Source organism: Pteropus medius, unplaced genomic scaffold (assembly GCF_902729225.1).
Source record: "Pteropus medius unplaced genomic scaffold, Ma_sr-lr_union100, whole genome shotgun sequence".
Classification (NCBI taxonomy): Eukaryota; Metazoa; Chordata; class Mammalia; order Chiroptera; family Pteropodidae; genus Pteropus; species Pteropus medius.
The window spans coordinates 18,578,635-18,602,865 of record NW_024342471.1 but is presented as its reverse complement, the minus strand read 5'-3'; the positions used below and the strand labels follow the sequence as shown (position 1 = coordinate 18,602,865).

General features: G+C 45.8%; 2 protein-coding genes, 1 long non-coding RNA gene, 3 other non-coding genes and 1 pseudogene across 8 annotated transcripts in view; 2 read left to right on the top strand and 5 right to left on the bottom strand.

Moving 5' to 3' along the window:
- The window catches only part of LOC120603781 (somatomedin-B and thrombospondin type-1 domain-containing protein-like), a 30,820-nt gene extending 21,191 nt beyond the window's left edge, over positions 1 to 9,629 (bottom strand). Inside the window, exons 1-2 of one of the 3 annotated variants that reach the window (XM_039864563.1) lie at positions 9,277 to 9,629; positions 2,567 to 2,761 (exon numbers count right to left, since the gene is read on the bottom strand). In XM_039864563.1, coding sequence (XP_039720497.1) covers positions 2,567 to 2,761; positions 9,277 to 9,520 — 439 coding nt within the window. In that variant the 5' untranslated portion in view covers positions 9,521 to 9,629. The remainder of the gene's footprint in view (positions 1 to 2,566; positions 2,762 to 9,276) is intronic. The other 2 variants (XM_039864564.1, XM_039864562.1) reach the window with 2 other exon arrangements.
- Positions 9,630 to 18,689: 9,060 nt separating this feature from the next.
- Positions 18,690 to 18,808, top strand: LOC120604107 (uncharacterized; annotated as a pseudogene).
- A 1,573-nt stretch (positions 18,809 to 20,381) lies between these two features.
- Positions 20,382 to 23,544, bottom strand: LOC120603779 (uncharacterized). Its single transcript, XR_005653118.1, has 5 exons — positions 23,363 to 23,544; positions 22,938 to 23,038; positions 21,795 to 21,873; positions 21,321 to 21,407; positions 20,382 to 20,512 (listed from the first exon to the last, which is right to left on the bottom strand). It is a non-coding gene; the product is annotated as an uncharacterized LOC120603779 (long non-coding RNA).
- On the bottom strand, positions 21,565 to 21,657 carry LOC120604267 (small nucleolar SNORD12/SNORD106). The gene has a single exon (XR_005653296.1). It is a non-coding gene; the product is annotated as a small nucleolar SNORD12/SNORD106 (small nucleolar RNA).
- Positions 21,935 to 22,025, bottom strand: LOC120604263 (small nucleolar SNORD12/SNORD106). The gene has a single exon (XR_005653294.1). It is a non-coding gene; the product is annotated as a small nucleolar SNORD12/SNORD106 (small nucleolar RNA).
- Positions 23,114 to 23,204, bottom strand: LOC120604264 (small nucleolar SNORD12/SNORD106). The gene has a single exon (XR_005653295.1). It is a non-coding gene; the product is annotated as a small nucleolar SNORD12/SNORD106 (small nucleolar RNA).
- A 133-nt stretch (positions 23,545 to 23,677) lies between the features above and the next one.
- ZNFX1 (zinc finger NFX1-type containing 1) overlaps positions 23,678 to 24,231 on the top strand; it is a 25,474-nt gene continuing 24,920 nt past the window's right edge. The window contains 1 exon segment of the mRNA XM_039864548.1: positions 23,678 to 24,049. The gene's annotated coding sequence lies outside the window, so the exon portion shown is untranslated.

The following is a 24,231-nucleotide window of genomic DNA, read 5'->3' as shown; positions in this document are numbered from 1 at the left end:
ATTTCTGAGGGTCAGGGACTACCATAGTGGCTTGCATAGTGGGCCTCAAAAGTTTTTCAAATGAATGATTTCGATGAATAATGAATGAGTAAAAAAGTAGATAAAAGGGTTAATAAGTGGATGGATGGATGGATGAATGGATGGATAAAATGATGGAAGGAAGGTAGAAAGGATGGATGACAGGTAAATAAATGGGAAGATGGGAGGATAGAAAAAGGAGAGATGGAGAGATGATAAATGGAAAGAAGGATGGATGGAGAGATGACAGGTGGATGGACAGATGAATGGATAAAAGAAATGGATGGGAAAGTGGATGGATAGATGGGTGAACGAATGGGTGGGAAGAAATAAGGCTAGAAGAAAGAAGGTACAGAGGGATCGATGGATAAATGAATTTACATAATCATTTCCTTGGGCCAACTTCCAGGTCTCTTCCTTCCTAGAGCAGAGACCACTGGGAAGGAGAATCGAGGGTCAGTCCTCGAGAAATTGGTGATTCCTTAGGAAAATAAAAATGCCAAAGGAAGTCCCTGCCCCTCGCCGTTCTCTGAGTGATGGAGCTGAATCAAAGATTTGGTGTAGAACTAATGCTTGTGACCTAGACAAGGGCCACACAGGGCTGGGGCGGGGGGGGACAGGCGGTGGGGAATCCCAGGCCCTTCCTCCCTGCTACTGCCGTAGAGACTAGGCTTGGTTTTTGCCATACACACTTAACACACAAATTCTCTGGCATCCATGGTGCTTCTTTTGCTGCAGCCTGAAGCAGTGAAGAGAGCCCCAGAGAAGCCTGGGTTCTAGTCCCAGCTCTGCCACTTATAGCTGAGTGATCTTGGTCAAGTTACTGCACCTCTCTGAGGCCCCGTCTCCTCATCAGCGAGATGGGATGATACTAGTACCTACATCATAGAGTTATTTAAGATGAGCCATGTATTTTGGGTAAGTTTTGTGCCCCCCTGAACCTTGGTTTGCCCTTCTCTAAAATGAGAATAATAACACTGGCCTTCCAGAGTCAAGGAATATGGCAAAGTGCTTGCACATAGTGGGGCGGTCAGGAAGATTCTCCCGGAAAAACTGACAAGCAGGCAGGAAATGATGGGCTGGGCAAGGTTAGATGCGAGTGGCAGGGGAGAGGGAGAAGGATTTCAGGGAAAGGAAATGACTTTCCCACTGTCGTCACCCCCTTGCCGGAACCCCGGTCCAGCCACCATCCTCTCTCACCTGCACCACCGCAGTCACCTCTCTCCCGATCTCCCTGCTACCCTCGGACCCCTTTCAGTCTGTTCTCCCCACAGCAGCCAGAGTGATCCTTTAAACACAGGCGGAGGGAGGAAGGAGATGAGGTCACAGGAGGCTAGAGCCAGATCACATGGAGTTTATAGACCATGATGAGGAGTTTAGGTTTCCCCCTGAGGGTGCTGGGTAGCTACTGAAGAATTTAAAGCAGGAGGGAGCATCAGGGTAAGAGTTGTGCTGTAGAATGAGCTCCCCTCCCTGCCAGGCTGTAGCATGGGGAGAGATCGATTGGAAGGGTACAATTTAGCCCTGCCACCTGCTGTCCTCCCCCTGCAGGAAAATCACTGCCACTCTCTCGGTCAATTTCTGCAGCGGTAAAATGGGCATCGGCTATTTTTTTGGAGCGATATAAAAATCTTTTGTTAGGGTATGTGATGTAGCCGACATCTGTAGTTTTGCCTACGCTGCATCCATTCTCCCAATTTTCCTTTGGAGAACACCCCTCCCCTACTTTCATTCAGATGGGGCTGCCCTCCACCTCCCAGCTTCAAAGGGAGTACCCTCGTCTACGGCCATGCTACCCTGAACGAGCCCGATCCCGTCTGATCTCGGAAGCTAAGCAGGGTCGGGCCTTGGATGGGAGACCACCTAGGAAGACCAGGCCCTTAGGCGTAAAAAATAAAAAAATAAGGGATTGTAAGCTGATAAGGTCCTTGCAACCTTTGAGGTCAACCAAGGATTGCCTCACCGCCCCCTCCCCCAAAAAAAGAGGGAGCGCCTCCAGGCTTGGCCAATCAGAGTATCCTATAGCTCTGGCCAAATTGATTGTTTGGCAGTCGATACATGACCCAGGTCAAGCCAATGAGATTTCATCCCAGGACATTTACTGAAACTATGAAAAAAGAGGTCTTTTCTTCCAGCTGATCAAAGACCATTGCAGGGGAAGAGCCGGCCTGAGAATGAGGCCAACTCAGAGGAAAACAGAGCAGAGAGATGAAGAGAGATTCCTGGCGACATTGCGTGAGCCCTTGGATCCAGCCATGCCTGAACGCAGCCATTAAAATTTTAGTTACATGAGCCACGCATTTTTGCTCGAGTCAGTTTAAGTTAGGTTTCCCATCATAGGCATTCAAAGCCCTGACTGATTCACACTGGGAGGTGAATAGAAAGGAGATGTTGAGATGCCCAGAAGAAATCAGAGCGTCTTACCTCATTCCCAAGGAGAGGAAATCGGGGCAAAAGAAAGGCGAAGCCCCACCCCGAACTCAGACCCCCCCCCACAGGATCTGACATCCGCCTCCGGTGGCTGCCCCTGGTGGCCAACCCAACTCACGCAAGGACTGCAGGCACTCCGCTCCCTGGCGGCTCCGGTACTCCACACAGCCAGCCTGCTCTTCCAGAGGTGGACACAGAGCACCCCCGTTCCTTGGCTCCTGCAGAACCTGCCTCTGGCGGACACGGTAGGAGACCTGACAGGGCTTGACACAGCGACTCCAGCCACTCCACTCGGCCACAACGCAAGAGACCGCTGGAAGAGAAAGCAGCGTCTCCAAAAGCACCCCTGGCACCTGTTGTGGGGTGGCCTCAAGCCGGTCACTTAACACTCTGAACCTGGTTTTTCTCATTTATTATTATTATTTTTTCTCTTTTATGAGATAAAGAAAATGGAATCTATCCGAATGAATTGTTTTTAGGATTTAAGACGATATAATCTGCGTGAGAGATGTGTGTACATATTTCCCCTAGGAGCCGTGGTGCAGTATTTGTCAGCTCAGTGTTCACAGAGATTTTACAGAACATAACTATTGTGAATTGCGAGCACCGATTGTGGATATTTATACACACACACACAGAGGAATTCTAAATACCAAATGCGGCATAGTGGTTACCTCTGAGCAGAGAAGGAATGAAAGCAACTGGAGAGGGAAACACAAGCTCCAGTAACTTCTGTCAAAGCTTGTTTTTTAGGTTTTCAGGAGAGTTTGTTCTATCATTCTCTCTATCTTGGAGTATGTCTGAAATATTTCATCATAAAAAAAGAAGGAAGGTGCTAGGAGCCCATGTCCTTGGGATGCTCCATGTGCCCCCCACAATCGGGATCCCACTGAGTAGGTGTTTTATGATGATGTGGCCTCTGGGACCTTCAGCTTCTTCATCTAAATCCATAATCCCGGACTAGGGCTAACCCAGACAGAGGAGGTGGTCAGGCTGGAACACACAATCCAAGGACTTCCCCAGAGGAAGACTTTCCATGGATGTGCTAGTAATCCTTGACACTGACACACTCGTATAGTCACGCACATACAAGGCAGCTCCTACTCTCAAAATTAATGCACTCATCCCACAGGTTTTTACCAAGCGACTACTGTGAGGCAGGGGGACACAGTGGTGAACAAGAAAAACAGGCCTGTCTTTGTGAAAAGGGTTGTGAAAAGGGCTCATCAGCTATGAGCCATGTCCTAGTTCAGCAACATGAAAAATGTGAGAAGTGTATATCCTTGAACTGAGGGAATGAGGGTATTGTGTTGTAAACACAGCCAGCGTTGCTTCTGGTGACGTCACACTGCTTGTGCGGATCTTCACTCCTAGCAGAACTGAAAAGCTCAGAGGAAGGAAGGAGGAGGGCGGGAGGGAAGAAGCAGGGAGGAAATCGGATATGACAACCTAACGATCATGAGTGCTTTCGATAGCCACCCAATAATGACATCAGCTAAGTCACTGGTGCTGAGCCAGGCAAGTCACATACCCAGCTTCATGTAATTCTCATGACAATTGTAGGAGATCATGCCCTTCAGGAACCTATGCATCACAGAGGCTCCCTGACCCCCAGCTGCCAGTTGAGTTCGGCCAGTGGTGGGGCACCAGCATGGAGGAGAGGCCGACCCACGGGTTACTGCCCCCACCCCTCGCCTCAGCCTTGCTCTTGGGTGGGGGGACCCTCAGCCATGCGTCCTGCTCTCCCCAGCCTCCGACAACACTGTTTCCTCTTGTGCCCCAGTGTAAACAGAGCCCACATCAAATTCTCCTGCGTATACGATCTGCCACTTGCCAGGACCTCAATTCCTATATGTATCTGTACTATTGGCAAATGATTTCACAGAGGAGGAAAGTGGGACTAAAGAGGGCAGAATATCTGAGTTGAGCCCAGGTGTCGGAGCCAGACAAAGCTGGATTCAAACTGCAGTCTCACAGCACTGCTGCAATGATAGATGCGAAGCACAGAGCAGACTGTAAATGTTCGATGCCACGGGGGTCTTTTTGCATTGATCGAACTACTATTTAGGGCCCACTGTGTGCCAAGCCCTGGGCCAGGTGCTGGAAACACAGACGAGCAACGCAGTTGACATTCCACAGGAGAAGGACAATAAACAACACAGCATATGAAGTCCTTTCAACCAGCGATCCATGCTCTGAGAAAAAACAAAGCAGAGTAGGAACAGCAGGGTGGGGTGATGAGAACTGTTTTAGATGGAGGGGTCGAGGAGGGCCTCTGTGACAAAGAACCTCTGAGGAGGGGAGGGAAGGAGCTGTGTAGGTATCCGGGAGGCAGGGGGAGTGTTCTAGGCAGAGGGAACAGGCAGTGCAAAGGCCCTGAGGCAAGGTCAAGGTTGTATGCTGAAGGGACAAGGAGGAGGCCAGTGTGACTGAAGCAGAACAAGCAGGAGGCAAAGCGATGGGAAGCAATGTCAGAGAGGGAGCAGGGAGCAATAGCATACAGGATTGTATTCCATGCATAAAAAAACAACTATTGCCGCGTTCTGAGCAGAGGAGTGACGGTATCACATTTCAGGCTTTAACAGGACGGCTCTGGCTGCTGGGAGTTGGGGCGGTTAGGGTAGAAGCAGGAAGACCAGCAAGATGGCTGCTGCAGTTGTCCAGGTGAGAGAGTCTCATCTACATCAGAAGGAGCCACCAGAAGAAATGAGTTTTGTGTCACTGAAAGTGTTCGCAGAGCGGCTGGAACACCTGGCAGGAAGACTGAAGACCATACTCAGGCACTGGCTGGGCAGGTGAACCACGGGAGAGTACCACAGTCCCCCCCTGATTGCCTGCCCTGCCCTGCCAGTCAGGCAGGTGAGAGATTTTGCAGAAAATTAGGCCTACGCCATCCTACACATAGCCTTTCCATGTCACTGGCATCTGTGAAGTCACCTAGCAGCACGCACATGTGACATTCCCAGGGAACTGTCATCACATCTCACCTAGGCCTAGAGTTGCGACTCAGTACATTCATGTGATTATTCACATCTTGTCAGCTTCCTCCACTAGATATCAGCTCCACGGAGTCAGGGTCCTTGTTTTCTGCTGAATCCCAGCACTGAGTGCAGTACCTGGCACCCAGGGACCCAATAAATAACGAGTCCATGAATACTGAATGAGCAAATCTGGTCTTAGTGACAACAAAGGAAATAGGACCACAGGTTGGCGTTGCAAAAAGGTACCACCAGACGGCGGTGTTTCTCAAAACAAAGGCCATCCCACTTTCCGAGTAAAGGAGAAATTCTAGCTTATCAGTGGAGCTAACAAAGAGCCGGGGTGATGAGAGGTTTGAAGGTTGCTTGTCCAGCCCTGAAGAGCCAGATAACATCGTGCCAGCTGAGCCTGCTGGAGCCAGTCTGAATTTCCCACAGTCCCCTTGGATCCCTCTGCCGCTACTCAGACAGGCCCAGGCTCGTCAGGAAAAACCTTTCTGGACAATCCAAATCCTGCCTTCTTCTCTGAACCTCTGCCCAGCCCCCTGACCAACCATCCTCCCCACTGTCTATCAAAAGAATTTTTCTGAAATACAGTTCTGGCCCGTCACCTGAAATCTTTCAATGGCTCCTGTATCCTACCGAGGTGGTTCACAAAAGGTCTTTTTTAATAGTGGAACAGAGAGACCCCCGAGCCTAGTGGCTAAAAATGTAAGTGTCCCTACAACACAACCTCAGTCACTCACTCTGTCCTCCTCCTATTTAACGTCTCAGCAGCCTTTTACTTTGAGTTCCTGGAAATGCATGGTCTCCCACAGCTCAGTAGTGGGCAGCCGTGATTTCTACCCTCTCAGCTTCCTTACCTCTATCCGCTGGTAACACCACCTCCATTTTCCTTTGAGGAACCGACCCTCCCCACTCTCAGTCCATGTGGTTCAGATAGAGCTGAGCTCACCCTCTCATTCCTGTCACGGGGCATGTGACCCAGACATGGCTAATTGACATCTTCCTTCTCCTAGGCTCAGTGATCAATTGGATCATGGATGTGCATGTAACCCACACTGGGCCTATGATAACCATCCCTAGGATTTGGAAGAAATGGGTAAAGGATGCTCTCCTTCTACTAGGGACACCAGTTTGGAGCTACTGGGTACTACCTTTGCCACCATTTGGTGACAGCATGCCTGAGAATGAAGCTAACACGAGGAGAGATGAAAGGTGGAAAGAAATAGAGTCCTGATGACATCATCCTTGGAGACCCTGGATCCAGCCATGCCTGAAACCAGAATCCATGGATTGTTTTTCAGTTGCCTGAGTCAATGAATTTCCTTGTTAGTTTAAGTCAATACTAGTTGTGCCACAAGCCTAAGAGTACTGACTAATACAACAAATACGTAAGAGTATAAATGGGGATATTGATCCTCACAGGGTTGAAGTGAGAATTAAAGAGTATGAAATACATAGAAACATTCAGTAAAGAACTTGAAAAATGTGAAGTAATGGTGTCCATCCTTTCAGACCTTCCCAGTCACTCCAACATCACCCTCTCCCTGCCTCTGCCCCATCTTCGCCCACCATTTCCAAGCCTCGTCTTGCTCTGACTGAAATTGTTTATTTCTTTCACGGCTACCCTGTCTCTCAAAAACTAGACTATAAGCTTGAGGGGGACCAGAGCCCCATCTTTTCAGCCTCCATGCCTTCTTGCTGAGCTGGGCACACAGTGGGTGGCCAGCAATGTAACTGAACTGAGCGTGGGCAATGTCAAGTGCGCCTCTTCCACCTGGAGACTCAAGTTTCCCTTTCCTAAATGCTTAAGTCCCTCCCATCCTTGAGCAACCAAATAATATTGTGATCTGGAGCCAGACTGCTGGGGTTCAAATCCCAGATCTGCCGCTGAAGAGCTGTGCAACTATGAGCAGGTCACTACCTCTCTGTGCCTCAGTTCCTCATCTGTAAAATGGACAAGAAGACACTGTTCCATAGGATTGTTATGAGGTCTGAAGGAGACAATTTATTTAAAGCACTTTAGACAGTACCTCCCTGGCGCATGGTAAGTACTCAGTAAATGTTAGGGGGTTTTTTTGTTTGTTTGTTTTTTTAAGTCATTCTCAATATCTCTCTCTACCACAATTACTGAAGTCAATGTTGTGCCCTAAATCACTCATGAAAAAAACATGCTTCTCTCCATATCTCGTCTCCTAACTGGTCCCCATGTCCAGGGAGGCTCCATGCCCACCAACCCAAGCACTTTACGCAGAGGAGCTGATAACATCGTGTGAGTCTGTGGACGAAGGTCAGACCATGGGAAAGTATCACCGATCCATCTGCCTGGTCCCTTCCATGTGCTGGAGCAGGGGAGCCCCTCCGGGTGCAGCCCCACACTCCGAATGTCCTCATGGCTGCACGCGCTCTCTGCACCCAAAACAGGTGAGTACAAAAGTGTTACCAAAATGGTCCTTGTGCACATTTATTCTGGGAGGGTCTCATTTGCCATGATTTGGGAAGACACCACACCCCAGATTACTTTTTCCTCTTCCTGCTGCCTGATTTTCGACCATTAGGCATTCAAACTCGTCGGAAGCAGCAAAGTACTAGAAGACGTGACTCAGACCTGGTCCAAAACCTGCTGGATCACCTTGGCTGGCCAAAGCCCTCTCCTCTCTGAGCTCCGCTTTCCTCATCTGCTAATGGGGACATTATTATGTGTGAGAACCCCAGAACGATGTGAGAAAGTAGTCAAGTTTGATGAGACACCCAGCCCAAAGTTGGTAAGTGATCAATAAATGTTGGGTCTCTTCAATTTTGAGTTTTTAAAAATTGCCCCCTCTTTTAAATATAAGTGCCTGAAGGACCGCTGATATCACAGCGTAGAAGTGCCCAATCGCTGTTCCCCGCCCCCCACAACGGAAAGTTGGATCATGTCCACCTTACAATGGGACAGAATTTGGATTTCTGTCTCCAGTGGGAGTGAAAAACTTATTCCTGGGATTTAAAAAAGACAAAGTCCTCCCCACCAGTGACTCAACAAAAGCAGCTCCTGATTTCAGAACCCGGTGGGTTCTACTCTTGGCAGGGGTCTTTATAGGGAATGCTTAACGCCATCTGGCACAGGGAGCTGCATAGGCATCAGGCCCCTCCGCCTCCACCTACCTGCCTGCCCAAGTTTTAGCCTGCTCCTCGTCCCACCCCACCCCAGTTCCTCTGCCCCTCCTGGACCACCCAGCACGGGTCCTCACACCCTCTCAGCATCCTTCCACTCCAAGCCCTCTCCAGCCTTCAGCGGTTCCCTCGGCCTTCTCAGTATCCTTCCATTTACCTTGTGAACCCCCTGCCCGCAATGTAGCGTGCGTGCCACTCCTCCCTCACACCCCTCCAGGCCTCACGCCCTTCCCCCAGCTAGAGTTGCCAGATAAAACACAGAACGCCCAGCTAATTCTGAATTTTAGAAAAATAAGCGGTAACTTTTAATGTAAGTATGGCCCGTGCAACATTTAGGACGTGTTTATACTAAAAAATTATGGGTCGTTTATCTGAAACTCAAGTTTAACTGGGCACGGCGTATTTTTATTTGCTATATGTGGCACCCTACCCCAACCCAAGCACCCTCAACTCTCTCGCAGCCCTCCATGCCCCACGTGTCCCTTTCCTGCAGGTGTCCTGCGTCTCTCACCGGTCCCTAGCTGGCGCGCCTCTTCCCCCTCGTGTCCTGCGCGTCCGCATCCCTCGCTCGCCCGCGCGCGGCTCCAGCCCCAGGACCCCCTCCGCGGGCGGCATCCTTCCCTTCCCCACCTCATGCCCACACCCGCCGCGCGTAGCGCTCCGCCCGCACCCCATGCTCCCGGGGCCTCACCTGGGCAGGCCCGCGCGTAGTCCGCGCAGCAGTCCCGCACCGCGCCGCACGCCTGGTCACAGAAGCAGCGCGGAGGCCCGCGGGCGGCGCAGGTCAGGTCACGGCCGGGGCAGCAGCGGCCCAGGGCGGCACAGCCCTGTCCAGGCCACAGCGTGCCCGGCGGGCCTCCCGCCGGGGACATCGTAGCCACTGCGGCCAGGGCGAGCGCCAGGGGCAGGATGCCCGCCGCTCCGCTCCTGGCCATCACTGGGCTCAGGCTCGGGACCGGATGCCGACAGGAATCGACCCTAGGGACCCGCCCCACATCGGGGCGGAGGCTCCCCGCTCGACCCCTCCCCTACCTGTCATGGAATTGATCCACCTCCATTCGTCCCATCCAAACTTTGCATAACTAGTGGTGGTGAAATATCAAGATAACGGTAATGATAACCGCAACAACTTTGCGGGGTTCTCCAATGCCCCTAGGTTCCAGAGAAATAGAGATGATACAAAAGTTCATCAAAGCAATATATTATAATAGAAAACAATTGTTATATATTGTTATAATGATAACAGCAATAGTCACTATATCATACTTATAATAACAATAACACCAACAGTAGATGCCAATATTATTAAAATAGTAATAATAGCCATAATAATTGTCAGGTAAGGCGCCAGGGAGTCAGGCTGTGTACCAGGCTCCAAGTGTGGCATTAGTATTGGCCAAAGCTGAGTTCCTTATATACACCTTCGGTTTTGGCTGTATTCCTACCACTTTGACTGTCATTTCCTGAATATTCCTCTTTAAAAAGACTCATTTTTTTAAAATTTAAAATAATGTATTTGTTACAAACCTGTATCACTGAAGAGAATGAGAAGACAAGCCCCAGACTGGGAGAAAATATTTGTAAAAGATATATCTGATAATAGACTGTCATCCAAAATATACAAAGAAGTCTTACTACTCAACAAGAAAATGAACACTGTGATTTAAAACAATGGGCCAAAGACCTAAATAGATACCTTGCCAAAGAAGATATACAGATGGTAAATAAGCATAAGAAGAGATGCTCCACATCATATATCATCAGGGAAATGCAAATTAAAACAGTGAAATACTACATGTGTATTAGAATGGCCAAAATCTGGAACACAGACAAACCAAATGCTGACAAGGAGGCAGAGCAACAGGAACTCTCATGCTTTGCTGGTGGGACTGCAAAATGGTACTGCCACTATGAAAGATAGTTTGGCAGTTTCTTCCAAAACTAAATATACTCTTACAATCGAATCCAGTAATTGTGCTTCTTAATGTTTACCCAAATGACTTGAAAACTTATGTCCACACACAAACCTGCGCATGATGTTTATAGCAGCTTCATTCACAATTGTCAAAACTTGGAAGCAACCAAGACACATCTCAGTAAATGAATAGATAAGCTGTGGTCCATCCAGACAATGAAATATAAGTCAGCACTAAAAGGAAATGAGTTGGAGGGAGAGGGGAAGTAGACAGGGGGAAAAAAATTTTAAATCATTTCTTCAATTAAAAATAAATAAATAAACCTTTCTACCAAAATAAAATAAAATAAAATAAAAATAAATGAGCTATCAAGCCAAAAAAAAAACACATGGAAGACTCTTAAATGCATATTACTAAGTTCAAGGAGCCAATCTGAAAAGGCTATATACCATATAATTCTAGCTATAAGACATTCTGGAAAAGACAGTACCATGGAGACAGTAAAAAGTAAAAAGATCAGTGATTGCCAGAAGAAAGAAGGGATGAATAGATGGACTACAGGATTTTTAAGGCAGTGAAAATACTCTGTGTGATATTATAATGATGGATATACGTCAGTATACATTCACCCAAACCTATAGAATGTACACTGTCCAGAGTGAACTTGAATGTAAACTGTGGACTTGATGTGTCAATGTAGGTTCATCTGTTGTAACAGATGTCTCCCTCTGGTGGAGGGAAGTTGATGTGGGCCAGGGGGTATATGGGAACTCTCTGTGCTTTCTTCTCAATTTTACTGTGAATCTAAAACTGCTCTAAAAAGTAAAATCTATTTAAAAAGAAAATAAAAGTTATCACTATATAAATGGAAAGCCAATAATATTTTTCATAAATAAAAGGAGAAGGAAAGGTTGAAAGACAGAGGGATATATTTATGTATATAGATATATACATATATAATTGATCTACCAATGTTTTAAACTACCAAGAAGGAGGAAAGAAGAAGGAAAGATAGAAAGACAGAGATAGAGAGAGGAGGGCTCTATTGATGTAAGGGTCAAGGCAGGGCAGGCAGCCACTCCTAACCATGGCATGTCCCTGAGCTGTCCCCATGACAGGCCCTGCAGCCTCCCATAGTTTCCAGCCTTCTTTATCTGGTTTCTCTCTGTTATTTCAGGTTTGGAGCCTCCAAGTAACTGGTGACCCAGTTCCCAGAAAAATCTCCCTTGCTGTCCTTTTGTAAGGGCCCTGGGGACTGTGGGACTCTTGGCAGATGCCACAGCTGTGGGCACAAAGAGAAGCTTATTCTCCTCTGAGCAGGGAGAGGGGACCCATCAGAATGCAGTTTGGTGTCCACATGAGGCTGGGCACCCCTGTCTCCATGGGTCTGGGGTGCAGGGCGCTGTGCTCTAGGTGGGAGCAGGGGAGCTGATCAGTCTTTCTTAACCATTCGTGTCTCCATCTGTTATTTATTGTTGCATAATAAACCACCCCATAACTTAGAGGTTTAAACAACAATTTATTATTATCTCTCGTAGTCTTATGGGTTGACTGGGCCCAGCTGGTGGTTCTTGCTTGGGTGTCTTTCATGCAGTTGCAAGCGGAAAGCAGCTGAGGCTGAAGTCATCTCAAGGCTTCATTGGGCTGGATGTCCAAAGTGGCTTCTTCACTCACTCATCTGCTGCCCCAACCGAGATGGCTAGAATAACTGGGGACTAGTCGGCCAGTTATTCAAGTGCCCCAAAACACAGATCTGGGCCTCTTCTCTCTCTATACTCTCCCTCCACCTTAATGATCTCAACTTGTCTCATGACTCTAAACTGACTTTAAGCTGACAAGTCCCGGATTTGTCAGCTACATGCAATCTCCAAATGCCTACCCCACGTCTCTCATTGGATGAAAGGGTCCTCAGTGTTAGCATCTCTAAAAACACCTTCTGCCCCCTGCTCCCAGACACTGCACTAAAGAATATATGGGAACAGCTAATAATTGCACCTAAAAGGATGCTCAGTACCGTTAGTCACTAGAAAAATACAAGTGAAAATCACAGTGAGGTACCATTACACATCCATTAGAATGTCTAAAATTAGAAAGACTGATTATAAGTGCTGGCAAGAATGTGGAGCACGCGGAGCTCGCTCTCATATGCCACCGGAAGAATGCAAGATGCGGTAAACCACTTTAGAAAACAGTTTGGTAGTTTCTTCAAAAGTTAAACATGTACCTACCACATGACACAACGCAGGCATTCACCCAGGAGATACTAAAACATTTGTCTACACAGAGACTTGGACACAAATGTTCAGAGCAGCTTTATTTGCAATCGCCAAAAACTGTACCTCCTCCTCCCCCCTGCAAAAAAACCCCCACAAAACTGTAAATCTCAATAGTTCATCAATAGATGAATGGATAAACAAATTGTGGTACACCATACAAAGGGATACTCAGCAATAAAAAGGAACAAATTATCGATGCCTGCGACAAGGATGGGGTCTCAAACCCATTATGCTGCGTCAAAGAAGCCAGCCCCCACCACCCGAAAAGTGAGCATGTACTGTAGAATTCTGTTGATATACATTGTAGAAATAAAAACTGATTTATAGTGACAGAAGTAGGTTAGTGGTGGAGGGAGGGAGGGATGGAGGGAGGGAAGGAGTCGGGAATTGCAAAAGGACCACAAAGATGGATGAAGGATTTGGGGAGTGATGGGTATATTCACTATCTTCATTATGGTGAAGGCTTCATGAGTGTACATACGTCAAAATTAATCAAATTATACACTCTAAATATGTGCCATATAGTATACTTCAATTATACCTCAATAAAGTTGGAAAAAATTAAAAGACAAAAACAAAGAAAAAAGACACATGTTTGAAAGAATATACACTAAACGATTAATAATAGTTACCCTACACACAGCTTTTGAGTTTAAATTTTTTACAATAAGCATATATTACTTAAGAATTTAAGAAAAAGCAATACATTTTATTGGTCTCTAGCCTCAGCCTAGCACTGGAGAGGTCTGTCGCATGCCCCGAAACAGACCAGGTCATTCTGCTAAACAAAGACACCTCCTGGATTTGAGCCAAGGGTTTTGGGGGACAAATTCCCATCTGAAGACAATGAAAACTAGGCTCTCTGAGAACAGGGGCTTTCTTTACACCTTGTATCTACATTCCAGACTGGGGCCCACACGGGATGATTGCCCGGGAAGATAATGCAGTTATTAATCTCTGCCCAAGACTGAACTCTCCCTGCCAACTTCCCACCTGGGTGATTAAACCAGATGGCAGCCCCGGGGTAGTTTCTACAGTGTCTTTGGGGCAGAGGGACAGGGCACCTCTGGAAGCCAGACTTGGCTTCTCTAGAGGATCAGTCTCCTGGGTGACTTTAGAACAAGCAAGCTGAACCCAGTCTGGGGTCCTGGATCTTGACTTGGCTGGGCCAAGACTCAGGCAAACATGGACCTCTTGGCATGTGAGGGGCTGGAAACAGCTGTCTGAGCTTCTGTGTTTGTGCGGTTGCCCATGTATGTGCTTCTGTTTTTCCTAATCTCACCCTAAACATTGGTTCCTTAAATGCTGCAGGAATTGGCTACCCTGCAAGTAGTCCACATTTCACCCCAAATGTCTTCCTTCCTCAATAACGGCATCAAGATGTTTCAGGGGAGTGCTGCCTTGCCCTGCCCCCAGACCCAGAAGGTAAATCTCTTTTTTTTAAATGCCTAATTTAGTGGAAGGTGGTACCTGCACCTATGTGAGGAAACGTAAGTAGCTGAAACTCATTCCTAACTGGGTTTGGAGATATCACTTGAATTAAACCTTTTGGTATTAAGAATTAGCTTGGCAACATGCAGCTTTTCTGTGTGTATTTTTTAGATTTTTTAATTTAGTTTTTATTCCCAACCCCCACCCTCTTCCCTTTGGCAACCATCAGCTTATTCTCTATAACTATGGCTCTATTTCTGTTTGGTTATGTTTATTCATCTCTTTTTTTTTTTCAGATTCCACTGTCTGCCTCTGTCTGATTTAGTTCACTTAGCATAATGCCCTCTAGGTCCATTCATGTTGTCACAAATGGCAAGATTTCATTCTTTTTTTTTATCACTGAATAATATTCCATTGAATATACATACCAGGTCTTCTTTATCTATTCATCTGTTGATGGACATCTAGGTTGCTTCCATATCTTGACTATCACTAGTAATGCTGCAGGATAAATCTTGATTGAGCTTGGCCCTCACTACTCAAGAGTATGGCAAAGCATCAGAATCCCCTGAGAGCTTGCTGGAAATGCAGACTCTCAGACCCCACCCAAGATCTTCATTTTAACAAAATCTCTGGTGAGTTGAACACATTAGTTCTCAAAACTGGCTAGACATTAGAAGCCTCTGGAGAAAGATTTTCCTAAAATAGTTGCCTGGTATCCTCCGCTGAGATTTCGATTCAATTGATCTGGAATACGATCTGGACAGCAGTATTTATTTATTTATTTTTTTCCACAGTGTAACATACATTTGGTAAAGTATACTAACTTAAATGGATAGCTTGGTATTTTTTACACACATGTACACCCATGTAGCTACCACCCAGATAATGAAATAGATCATTTCCAGCACCCCAGAAAGTTCCCTCTTGCCCCTTCAAGGTAGGGTAACAAATTGACCGAGTTTATCCAGAACCGAAGGGTTTTTCCTGGGCATGGAACTTTCTCTACTAAAATCGAGAAAGTCCTAGGCAAATTAGGACAAGTTGCTCACTCTGCTTCAAGGTCTATACTCCAGCCCATCTGCAGTGGCAATCACTATTCCGATTTCTATCTAGTAGTAATTTTAAGAGTTGCACAGATGACTCTAAAGTACAGCCAGGGCTGACTCCCATGTGTATCAGAGTCACCTGAGCCTTTCCCCTAGGCTTTCTAATTCAGTAGGTCTAGGGTGGAACCAGCACCTGCATTTGAACAAGACCCTATAGTAAGATCTAAGAAGCATTGTTCTAATCTCTACAGCAACACATATGCTTCGGATTTTCTGAGCTTGTCTGTGGCCTGCCTCCCCCACCTAATAGCTTCATGAAATCATGTCATTATTAATAATCATGTGAAAAGATGTCGGGGCACCACGTACAGAAGCCTCCTGGCCAGGTTTCCCTTGCATCTCATTGGTCAGAACTAGGTCACATGCCTTAGCACAAAGGAGGCTAGGAAGGTGAGTGTCTGGCTTCATTGTCCTCTATGGATAGGCTCTGCCAAAAAAGACACAGTTGGGAAAAATAGTTGTTGGGTAGGAACCAGCAGTGTCTACCACAAATAAATACCTTTCATGACCTTTTTTCAAAAGCTGGACAAGGCTCAGAGGTATAAAGTTGCTTGCTTAAGGTCACATAACTAAAAAGTACTTGCCACTTTGTAGAAAACCCATAAATGAAGGTGGTTGAGTCAAAGCCTAAGCTGGGCCTTGAATTCAGATCTCCTGATGTACAAAGAAGTGATCTAGTTACTTCCTCCAGCTGGCTTCTTCTTGTCCTTTGCATGTGTTTATATCTTAAATAATATTTTTAAGGACAGAGCTAACTTAGTGGGCAGTAGGTATTGGTATGGCTTCTTGCTGCTGGCCACAACCTGAGAGCAGAGATGGATGCCTGATAAAACTGGAATTTTTCTTAACTGCTTTTGGATACCACCCAAACTCAGAATGCATATGGCACCCTTGGACACACAGGAAAATGTTATTTTCACCATTTCCTGCCAAATGTCCAGCTGCCTCCACTGGTAAATGATGAATTTCAGGGTGGAGCCTGGTTCCTGACATTCTCTGCATGGTCAACTTTCTAGCTGAATTTCTCTCCCACCAGAGAGTCTGGGAAATTGGAGCCCCATGAGTTAGAGACAAGGAAAATTCCTTCTAGTTGGAAGTCACTGCCTTTTTGTAACCTAATCTCAGAAGTGACATTTCATCTCTTTTGTCATATTCTATTCATTAGAATCAAGTCACACTCAAGGGGAGGGAATTGTAAGAGCGTGTGAATACTAAGAGGCAAGGATCATTGGGAATGGATGTAGAAGCTGCCTAGCATGCCACTTTTCACACCCAGAGCTCAGAACTCCAAAATCCATTTTATAATAAAAATAACTACCATCATTAAATGTTTATGTGCCAGGCCTTACGCTAAGAAGTTTACATATATTGTAACATAAAATCCTTACAACAACCCTATGAGGTAGATACAATTAACATTATCCCATTTTTTCATGAGAAAATATGCACAGAGAGGTTAAGTAACTTGTCCAAAGTCACCCAGCTAGTAAATATCAAAGCCAGGAACACTGAATAATATTTGCTCAGGACTTGAGAATTACAAACCACTTTCTTTTATCCTACCAACATTGTGAGTTAGGGATCATACATTACACTTTTTATCCATAAGAAAGCTATATTCCCAGTAGCCCTGGCCTTTCGAGGTCATTAGGTATTGCTATTTAGAGATTCAGGATGAAAAATTCTTTAAATAATCCAGTGCTCCTGTAGGGATGGTTTTCTTATGTTGATCTTCATTGGGTTGGGCACATCTCAATCAAGATATTTCCTTCTGCATCAAGAGAGTTTTAAAAAGCTTAGCATCATGTGGGATTTGGCATCAGATAAAATTTATTGCTTGGAAAAATAATATCAGGCTGAATACTTTCCTCTCATCTCAGTTGAGGTCCACCAACTGACCAGCTTTTCCAGTAATAATCATCAACCTAGAAGAATTTCAGTCAGGGGAACTTCTCAACCTAGGACTGCATTTGCTTAATTAGGGATTTAGCATATTGTAGATGATTTAAAAGGGGGAGGGGAGAAAAGAGAAGAAAATCCACAATTATTTTAAGTGGATCTAAAAAGGAGAGGGGAGACAGAACTCAATTTTTCCACTTATTTTAGATTTTAAAAATATGCCCTAGGGGGACATTAAAAAAAATGCCCATGGGAGCACCCCATGGTTAAATTAAGTAAGCATGCCATAAAATTGCCAATTCCACTCCCTCTTATTTTGCTAATATCTTTGGTGGGTATTTAGCGTTTGTCCTTTTGACAGATCTTTACTGAGCATCTTTATTGAATTTTCATGCTAGATATTTTTCATATTTACCCAGGGAAGCATCTTTATGAGTTCCATTTTGCAGCTAAGAAAACTGAGGCAAGGAAAGATTATATGATTTTCCAAAGGTCACAGAGCCGAGAAGTGATTGATCCCAGGATGCCAAGCCACATGAGTTTTGTATACCGGGAACTGATTCTTACACACACAATGCCCTTTTCCTTCTTAGCAACACTCTGGTTCCCATGGCTTTTCCTACGACTTTTCTTAGCTGGAAAATCTGAATAGAGCGTGGTTTTATATTTTAATATTAGTTGTTTTCATTTCTAAATATTACATAATTTTCATAATAGCCATGTTATTTTTATGTTCTGAAACATAAAAGTCAAAATCTAATAAACTCACAAGAATAAAAACCAGAGGAGACTAGCTCTAAGATTAGTTATTTGAGTGAAATTCTTCTATGCATGTCATGGAAAGTTACCTTTTTTTAATGTTGTAGTGGGAACCGCTTCTTCCGTATTACCAGAGTTTATTGCTGGCCTTGAACATTTTTTTAAGTTGCAGTAAAATATGCATTACATAAAATGTACTATCCTAACATTTTTAAGTGTGTAGTTCAGTAGTGTTAAGTTATGCAAACAATCTCCGGAACTTTATCTTGCAGAACTGAAACTCTATACCCATTAAACAACTCCCCATTTCCTTATTCCCCCAGCCCCAGGCAACCACCCTTGTACTTTCTGTTTCTGAGTTTGACTAACTCTAGGTACCTCATGTAAGTGGAATCATACATTTCTTTGTCCTTTGGTGACTGGCTTATTTTAAGGATGTCTTCAAGGCTATTCACATTGTAGCATGTTTTAGAATTTCTCAGGCTCCATTGCTGCAAAATCTGGAAAGCTCACCCATCTGCAATGCCCATGTCCAGCTGCCTTCCCCCTTCCTAGCCTAGCCTCAGGGTGGAGGCTTTTCCCCACAGGCTGGAGAAATGTGTGCCCACACTACCTCCTGCAGACAAGTCCTGGAAGGGACCCCGGCTCCACATTCTGGGGCAATTGTGTGGTCACATTAGGAGTGAGGCAGCCAAAATCTAGAAAAAAGGTAGATTAATCAGCCATGCCACTCTGAACAAGCCTGATCCCGTCTGATCTCGGAAGCTAAGCAAGGTCGGGCCTGGTTAGTACCTGGATGGGAGACCACCTAGGAAGACCAGGTGCTGTAGGCGTTTAAAAAAAAAAAGGGATTGTAAACCAGCAAAGTCCTTGCAACCTGTGAGGTCAACCAAGGGTTGCCTCGCCCCTAACAAGCATTCGAGGTCCATATTCCAAGTGTTCCCTTACTACTCTTCAAAAAATCCCCATAAGGTGGATATCATATCCTCATTTTTTTTTTGATTAAGAAATTGAAGCTAAGATATGACTTATCCAGTCACATGGCTAATAAAACAGCAGTCAGGATTCGAACTCAAGAAGTCTGATTCAGAGCCCACGTTTTTAGTATTTTTACAATTATCATACAATAAAATTGACTTTTTGTAGTTCTGAATTTTAAGATGTATAAATTTGCATAACCACCAGTGATACTCCCCCAAATTCTATATGCTCTTCCTTTATATTCACACACCCTATCCATCAAACCTGGCAACCACTGATCCTTTCTCACTAGTTTTCCAGAATGTCCAAATGGAATCATACAGCATGTAACCATTTGAGACCAGCTTCCCTGCCTAGCCTAATCTTTCAATCTATTGTTACATGTACTAGTTGGTTCCTTTACATTCTTAGCCACGCCAAGTGTTACACTAAGCATTTTGACATAGCTCATTTGATCCTCACAGCACCAAGTAAGGTAATGTTATGCCCATTTTATAGATGGGAGTTTTGAAGCCAAGAAATGGTGGAAGTCACAAGCTGCCTGCCAGGAGCCAGGACTAATGCCAGGCTTGGAGGGATCTTTAACTGTTCCCAGCCAAGGAGGTGTAGGGGAGATACCAGCCCTGGCTGGAATTCTGGAATGGTCTGTGGATTCCATCTTTACCCAAGACTTCCCAGAAATGAATGCTTCATTTACACAGCTGGTAAGGGTCTGAAGCCTAGAAATTAGGGGCCCAGTATGAAGTTCAAATCCCATTTCATCATTTCCAAGGCATGTGACCTCAAGTAAATCACTAATCCTCCGAGTCTGTTTTCTTATCTATAAAATGGGATAGTAATGAACAATGTTGAAGTAGCTATCACACTCCAGCGGTAAACACTCAAGGAGCACATTTTCCCATCTCAATGTTAAGGACATTTTCTTACTAGATATGAATCATCCCTACTGTGCTAGGCCTTAAGCTGGGCACTTTGCTCCACCTCACTCTTCCGAAGTAGACATTGCATAAACCCTATTTCAGATAGGGAAACTGAGGCTCGTGGAAGTGAAGCAATTTGCCCAATATTCCTCAGCCAAGAGGACAGAGTAGGGCAAGGCTGAAGCATCAGGTGTTTGTTGGGACTGAGGCTAGGAGACATATGTGCTGAGGAGGGGAGAGCTGCGAGTTAAATGAAACCGGGTTGGCCACTGTCATTAGACCAGTCTGGAACTGCCCATGGCTAAAACTAAAAACATGCATATCCATCTCATATATTACGTACAAAGCACAGAATCCATATCTAGTATATACAACCCATTCAGACATGCCCGCATAAATGTACAGTGTGGGATTCATTCTCTCCCCCTGGAGTTTGACCTCTGTAGACATTTGTTACTTATTACCCATGTTCAGTGTTTATCTTCAATGACCAAATTTGAGAGCATTTTGACTTAAAGGATTCTTTATTTTCCTTCTCCAGATAGAAAAGCTATAGTTATATTATGCTTTCTCAGGAAAAAAAGGGTCAATCTTTTTCAAGAGATCTCGTATTCCAATGCCATCGGTGAAAAACTCCTTAAAAAGAAAAAAGGCAGATTACAATCAGCACTTCATTCTGATATTAAAGTACTACTTGACTGAAATATGGGAGCATCTGGTTAAAACTTCAGGAACTACACGGATGGATATTCAATTAATTACCAAGCCAAAAAGACTTACAATCTCAAAACAACCTGTCTGTTTTGCACCTCACTGAAGCCTGCATGTTGTACCTATGTTAAAATGTTCAACCTCAATCTAAATCCTAATTACAGGAAATAGTCAAGAGCAGACAAATCCAGGGCACACCCAAAGGTGTTTGTTGTTTCTAAAGGGATATAACACCAATGCAATGCATATAAGAGATGGGATATCTGAATATGAAGAGGATAAGCAGACATTAGGAAAATATTAATATTCTTAGCTGTTAAGGGTCAGTTATGTAGCAGAACAGTTTCGGGATCAAGGGTCACAAAGCAACTTTTAAATAGCAAAACCTATGCATTCATACAGACAAAGCAAATATTTTATTTCAATTTAGGGTAATGAGTAATTTTTGACAAGCCAAAAAGATAAAGTGGATGTTGTTCTGTTCAAAAATGGGAGCAGAAAGTGTAGACTTAATTTTTTTCCCTTTCTTGAAAGACCTAGTAGTAGCAATAGGTCAACTGTCTCCTGTTGAGGACTTAATTTTCCCTTCCTGTTTTATATACCCAATTTGAAACTAGATCCCCAGGTTACTGCCAAGTGGTCAAACGCATCACCTCTCTACTACCCTGGGCACATTCGACAATAATTTTATTAGGAAGTTGACACCTGGATAAAGCCATTGCAGAAATCTCACCTGTTACAGGACAGACTGAACCAAGCCAAGGGGATGATCAGGCTGCATCAACCTACTTATTGCCCAGTGGCTCTCAGGACTCCCAATCTGCAGGAAGTTAACAGATGAAGTCAAGATAAATGACCTGAGTACTAAGAAAACAGAAAACAAACAACCCTCCCCCCAATAAACAAAACCACCAAAACAAAACAAAAACCCACTTAGAATGTAGTCTATTAATGGTAAACAAAACATTATTTCTGGGGCCAATGCATCAGACAAAAACTGGCTAGTGGTTTAGTTAGATCAACAGGGTCGATCTGATGGGGAAAAAAGTTATGTCATCAGCTGCGATGGCCACATTTGAGCCAGAAAATAGAGCACAAGGGGGATAACCCCATATTTAAAAGCAAAGCAGTTACTACCTCCTCCATTCTCCAGACCCTGTCTATTCAGCCATGCGGGCATGAGCACTTAGACATGTACATCACTTACCAATCCTCTGCCACTCCTGGATTCATCCTGCTTCCTTCAAAGTCTGCTTTCTGAAAACAGTAAACCTGAGAAGAAAACACTGAAACATAAGCTCCAATTAGCTAGATGCCCAAAGAACCAGGGGACAAAGAACTGCTCAAGCTGGCATATCAGACAGAAACTGGCTTAGAGAAGTTAGATCAACATGGTCGATCTGTTGGGGAAAAAAGTTCAGTCATCATATATGCCAGTGGGAAGCTCTTGGCCTCTATTAAAGAGCCCTGAACCAAGAATGAGAATTTGTTGGTCTGCTTCTATTCATTCAATATTCAAGCACTTCTGGGTCCTGTTTGTTGGCAATAAGGAAATAGCAGCTAAGACCATCCTTGCTTTCTGAGCTTTCATCTGATACAGGACAGTGTGCCTGGCAAGGGCTGTGGGGAAACGTTTACGGAAATAAGTGACCACGGAGTTCTGGTCGAAGTGTATTTTACATTTTAATATAAGTTGTTACCACTAAAAATCTGGGACAACAAGGTTTAAGAAAATTATGTCCCCAAGAAGTCCTGGACTTGAGAATGAGTTAGGAATGTGGGAATTAGTTCGGGTGACTAGGTCAACAGAAATACACATTTGGCTTTCCTTTTAAAAATGCCATCACATCATCCGTCCATTTCAAAATTTCAGTGCACAAAAAAGCTGTTTTATGAAAAACACAACATGAAGAAATAGAATCCTAAAAGGTGCTTTGAGGGGCATTTAACAACACCTATTCACTTTGGGAACGAAGAGGGTGATAGAATAAACCTGACAAGCTCAGAGGGCCACGTGGCAGGCCTAACAGGCTGAGTAATGATAGCGGTTAGTCCTGTCCCAGATCTATAGCTTCCTTAGCAAATTTTCTACAGGTCTGGACACATATCTTTTCAGAGATGACTGCACTTTGGGAAATTATTTCTCTTAAATATATTTCACCAGCAACATAAGACTAATAGGTGCATTTTTGAGAACAATAAAACGAAGCAACCAAAACACTTCAAAGAATACCTAATATCTAAACCATGCTTAATATCAGTTAGCTACCATTAAATCTTTTCCAAGTTCGCCTAGCAGAGGATCCTCAGAGCATGAGTTTCTATAACAGGCCAGGAGACGAATGCTTACCCCAGAGATCATGATATCGAAGGTTTAAGATATCTACACGGGGTTCCGTTGAAGGCCCAGCAACGATCCTCTCTTTCAAGATCCATTGTGATCGCGCTAACCTGCGAACCAACAAAGAAAGGGCATCAATCGCCATCTTCCCACGGTCGAAAAAGAACGTGGCCGCGCCTTTTGAGGCCGGTATATCAGAACTAACTGGCAAGTATTCAAAGATATCGGCATGGTCGATATGATGGGGAAAAAAGTGAAGTCATCACTTACACCAGCCAAGGACGCCTTAGGTCTGTACACAGGGCGCGGTTCTGCAGCACTGACTTCTACTCGGGCCCATTAGGGTCAGAGCAAGGAGCCAAGGCAGGGGCGATGGCAAAGAGGGGAAGAGGGGAACAGAGATCTCAAATAGAAAACAGTAGACCTCAACTCACCATACACAGTAGTAGCCCCAGGTTCCCAGCGCGGGACGACATCGGACGACCAACGGGAACGAAACGAAAAAGAAGTCAACACACGGCAGACGCAAAAGAACGAAGTGAACCCGGGACTTCCCTTATATAACCATAGGGAGGCTCTTGCGCCTGCGCACTGGACCCGAGGCGTTTCCGGTTCCCCCGGCGCCTCGCGGGAAGCCGAGGGGATCCAATGGTTGTCAAGGCCGCTCTAGCCCCGCCCCCCTCCCCGTACACACTGGGCTTCCCGGGCTCGTCGGCCTCGCCGCCATGTCGCGCTTCACACGCACTAAGAAGCCCACCGGGTCCCCCCGCCTTCGGGGCTGGCTGAGGCCTGCCGCAGCCTCGGGTGCTGTTACCCGCTTCCCGCAGTCCCCTCCCCTCAGCCGCGCCCGTTCGAGCCCGCCGCGGGGAGCTGAGGCGACGCCCGCCCGCGCGTCCGCCCGCCCCGGCCTGAGGGCGTAGGCGCCGGCTGTGCCAGGGCCCCTCCTTCTCTTCGCCCCGCCGCGTTCGCCCGCTGGGCTCCTCCCTCCCCTCTGTGTTTGCGGGGAAGGGAAACCGAAAGTGCGCGGCGGCGGGCGGAGCCGCTGAACTGCTCGTGTTCGGACCCCAGTCCTTGGCGGCGGCGGCAGCGGCGACGGCGACGAGAGGACGCGTCGGTGCCGGGTGAGTGACCTCCGGCCCCGCACCTGCTCCTGCCCCCGCGACCCCCGGCGCGCGCCGCCCCGCCACTTGCCTTGCCGTCGCTTCTGCCCCCGCGCCCGGCTCAGCGACTCCGCCACCTCCTCAGCGCTTCCGTCACCCCCTAGCGCCCCATCACCTCCTCAGTGCCTTCGTAGCCCTCAGCG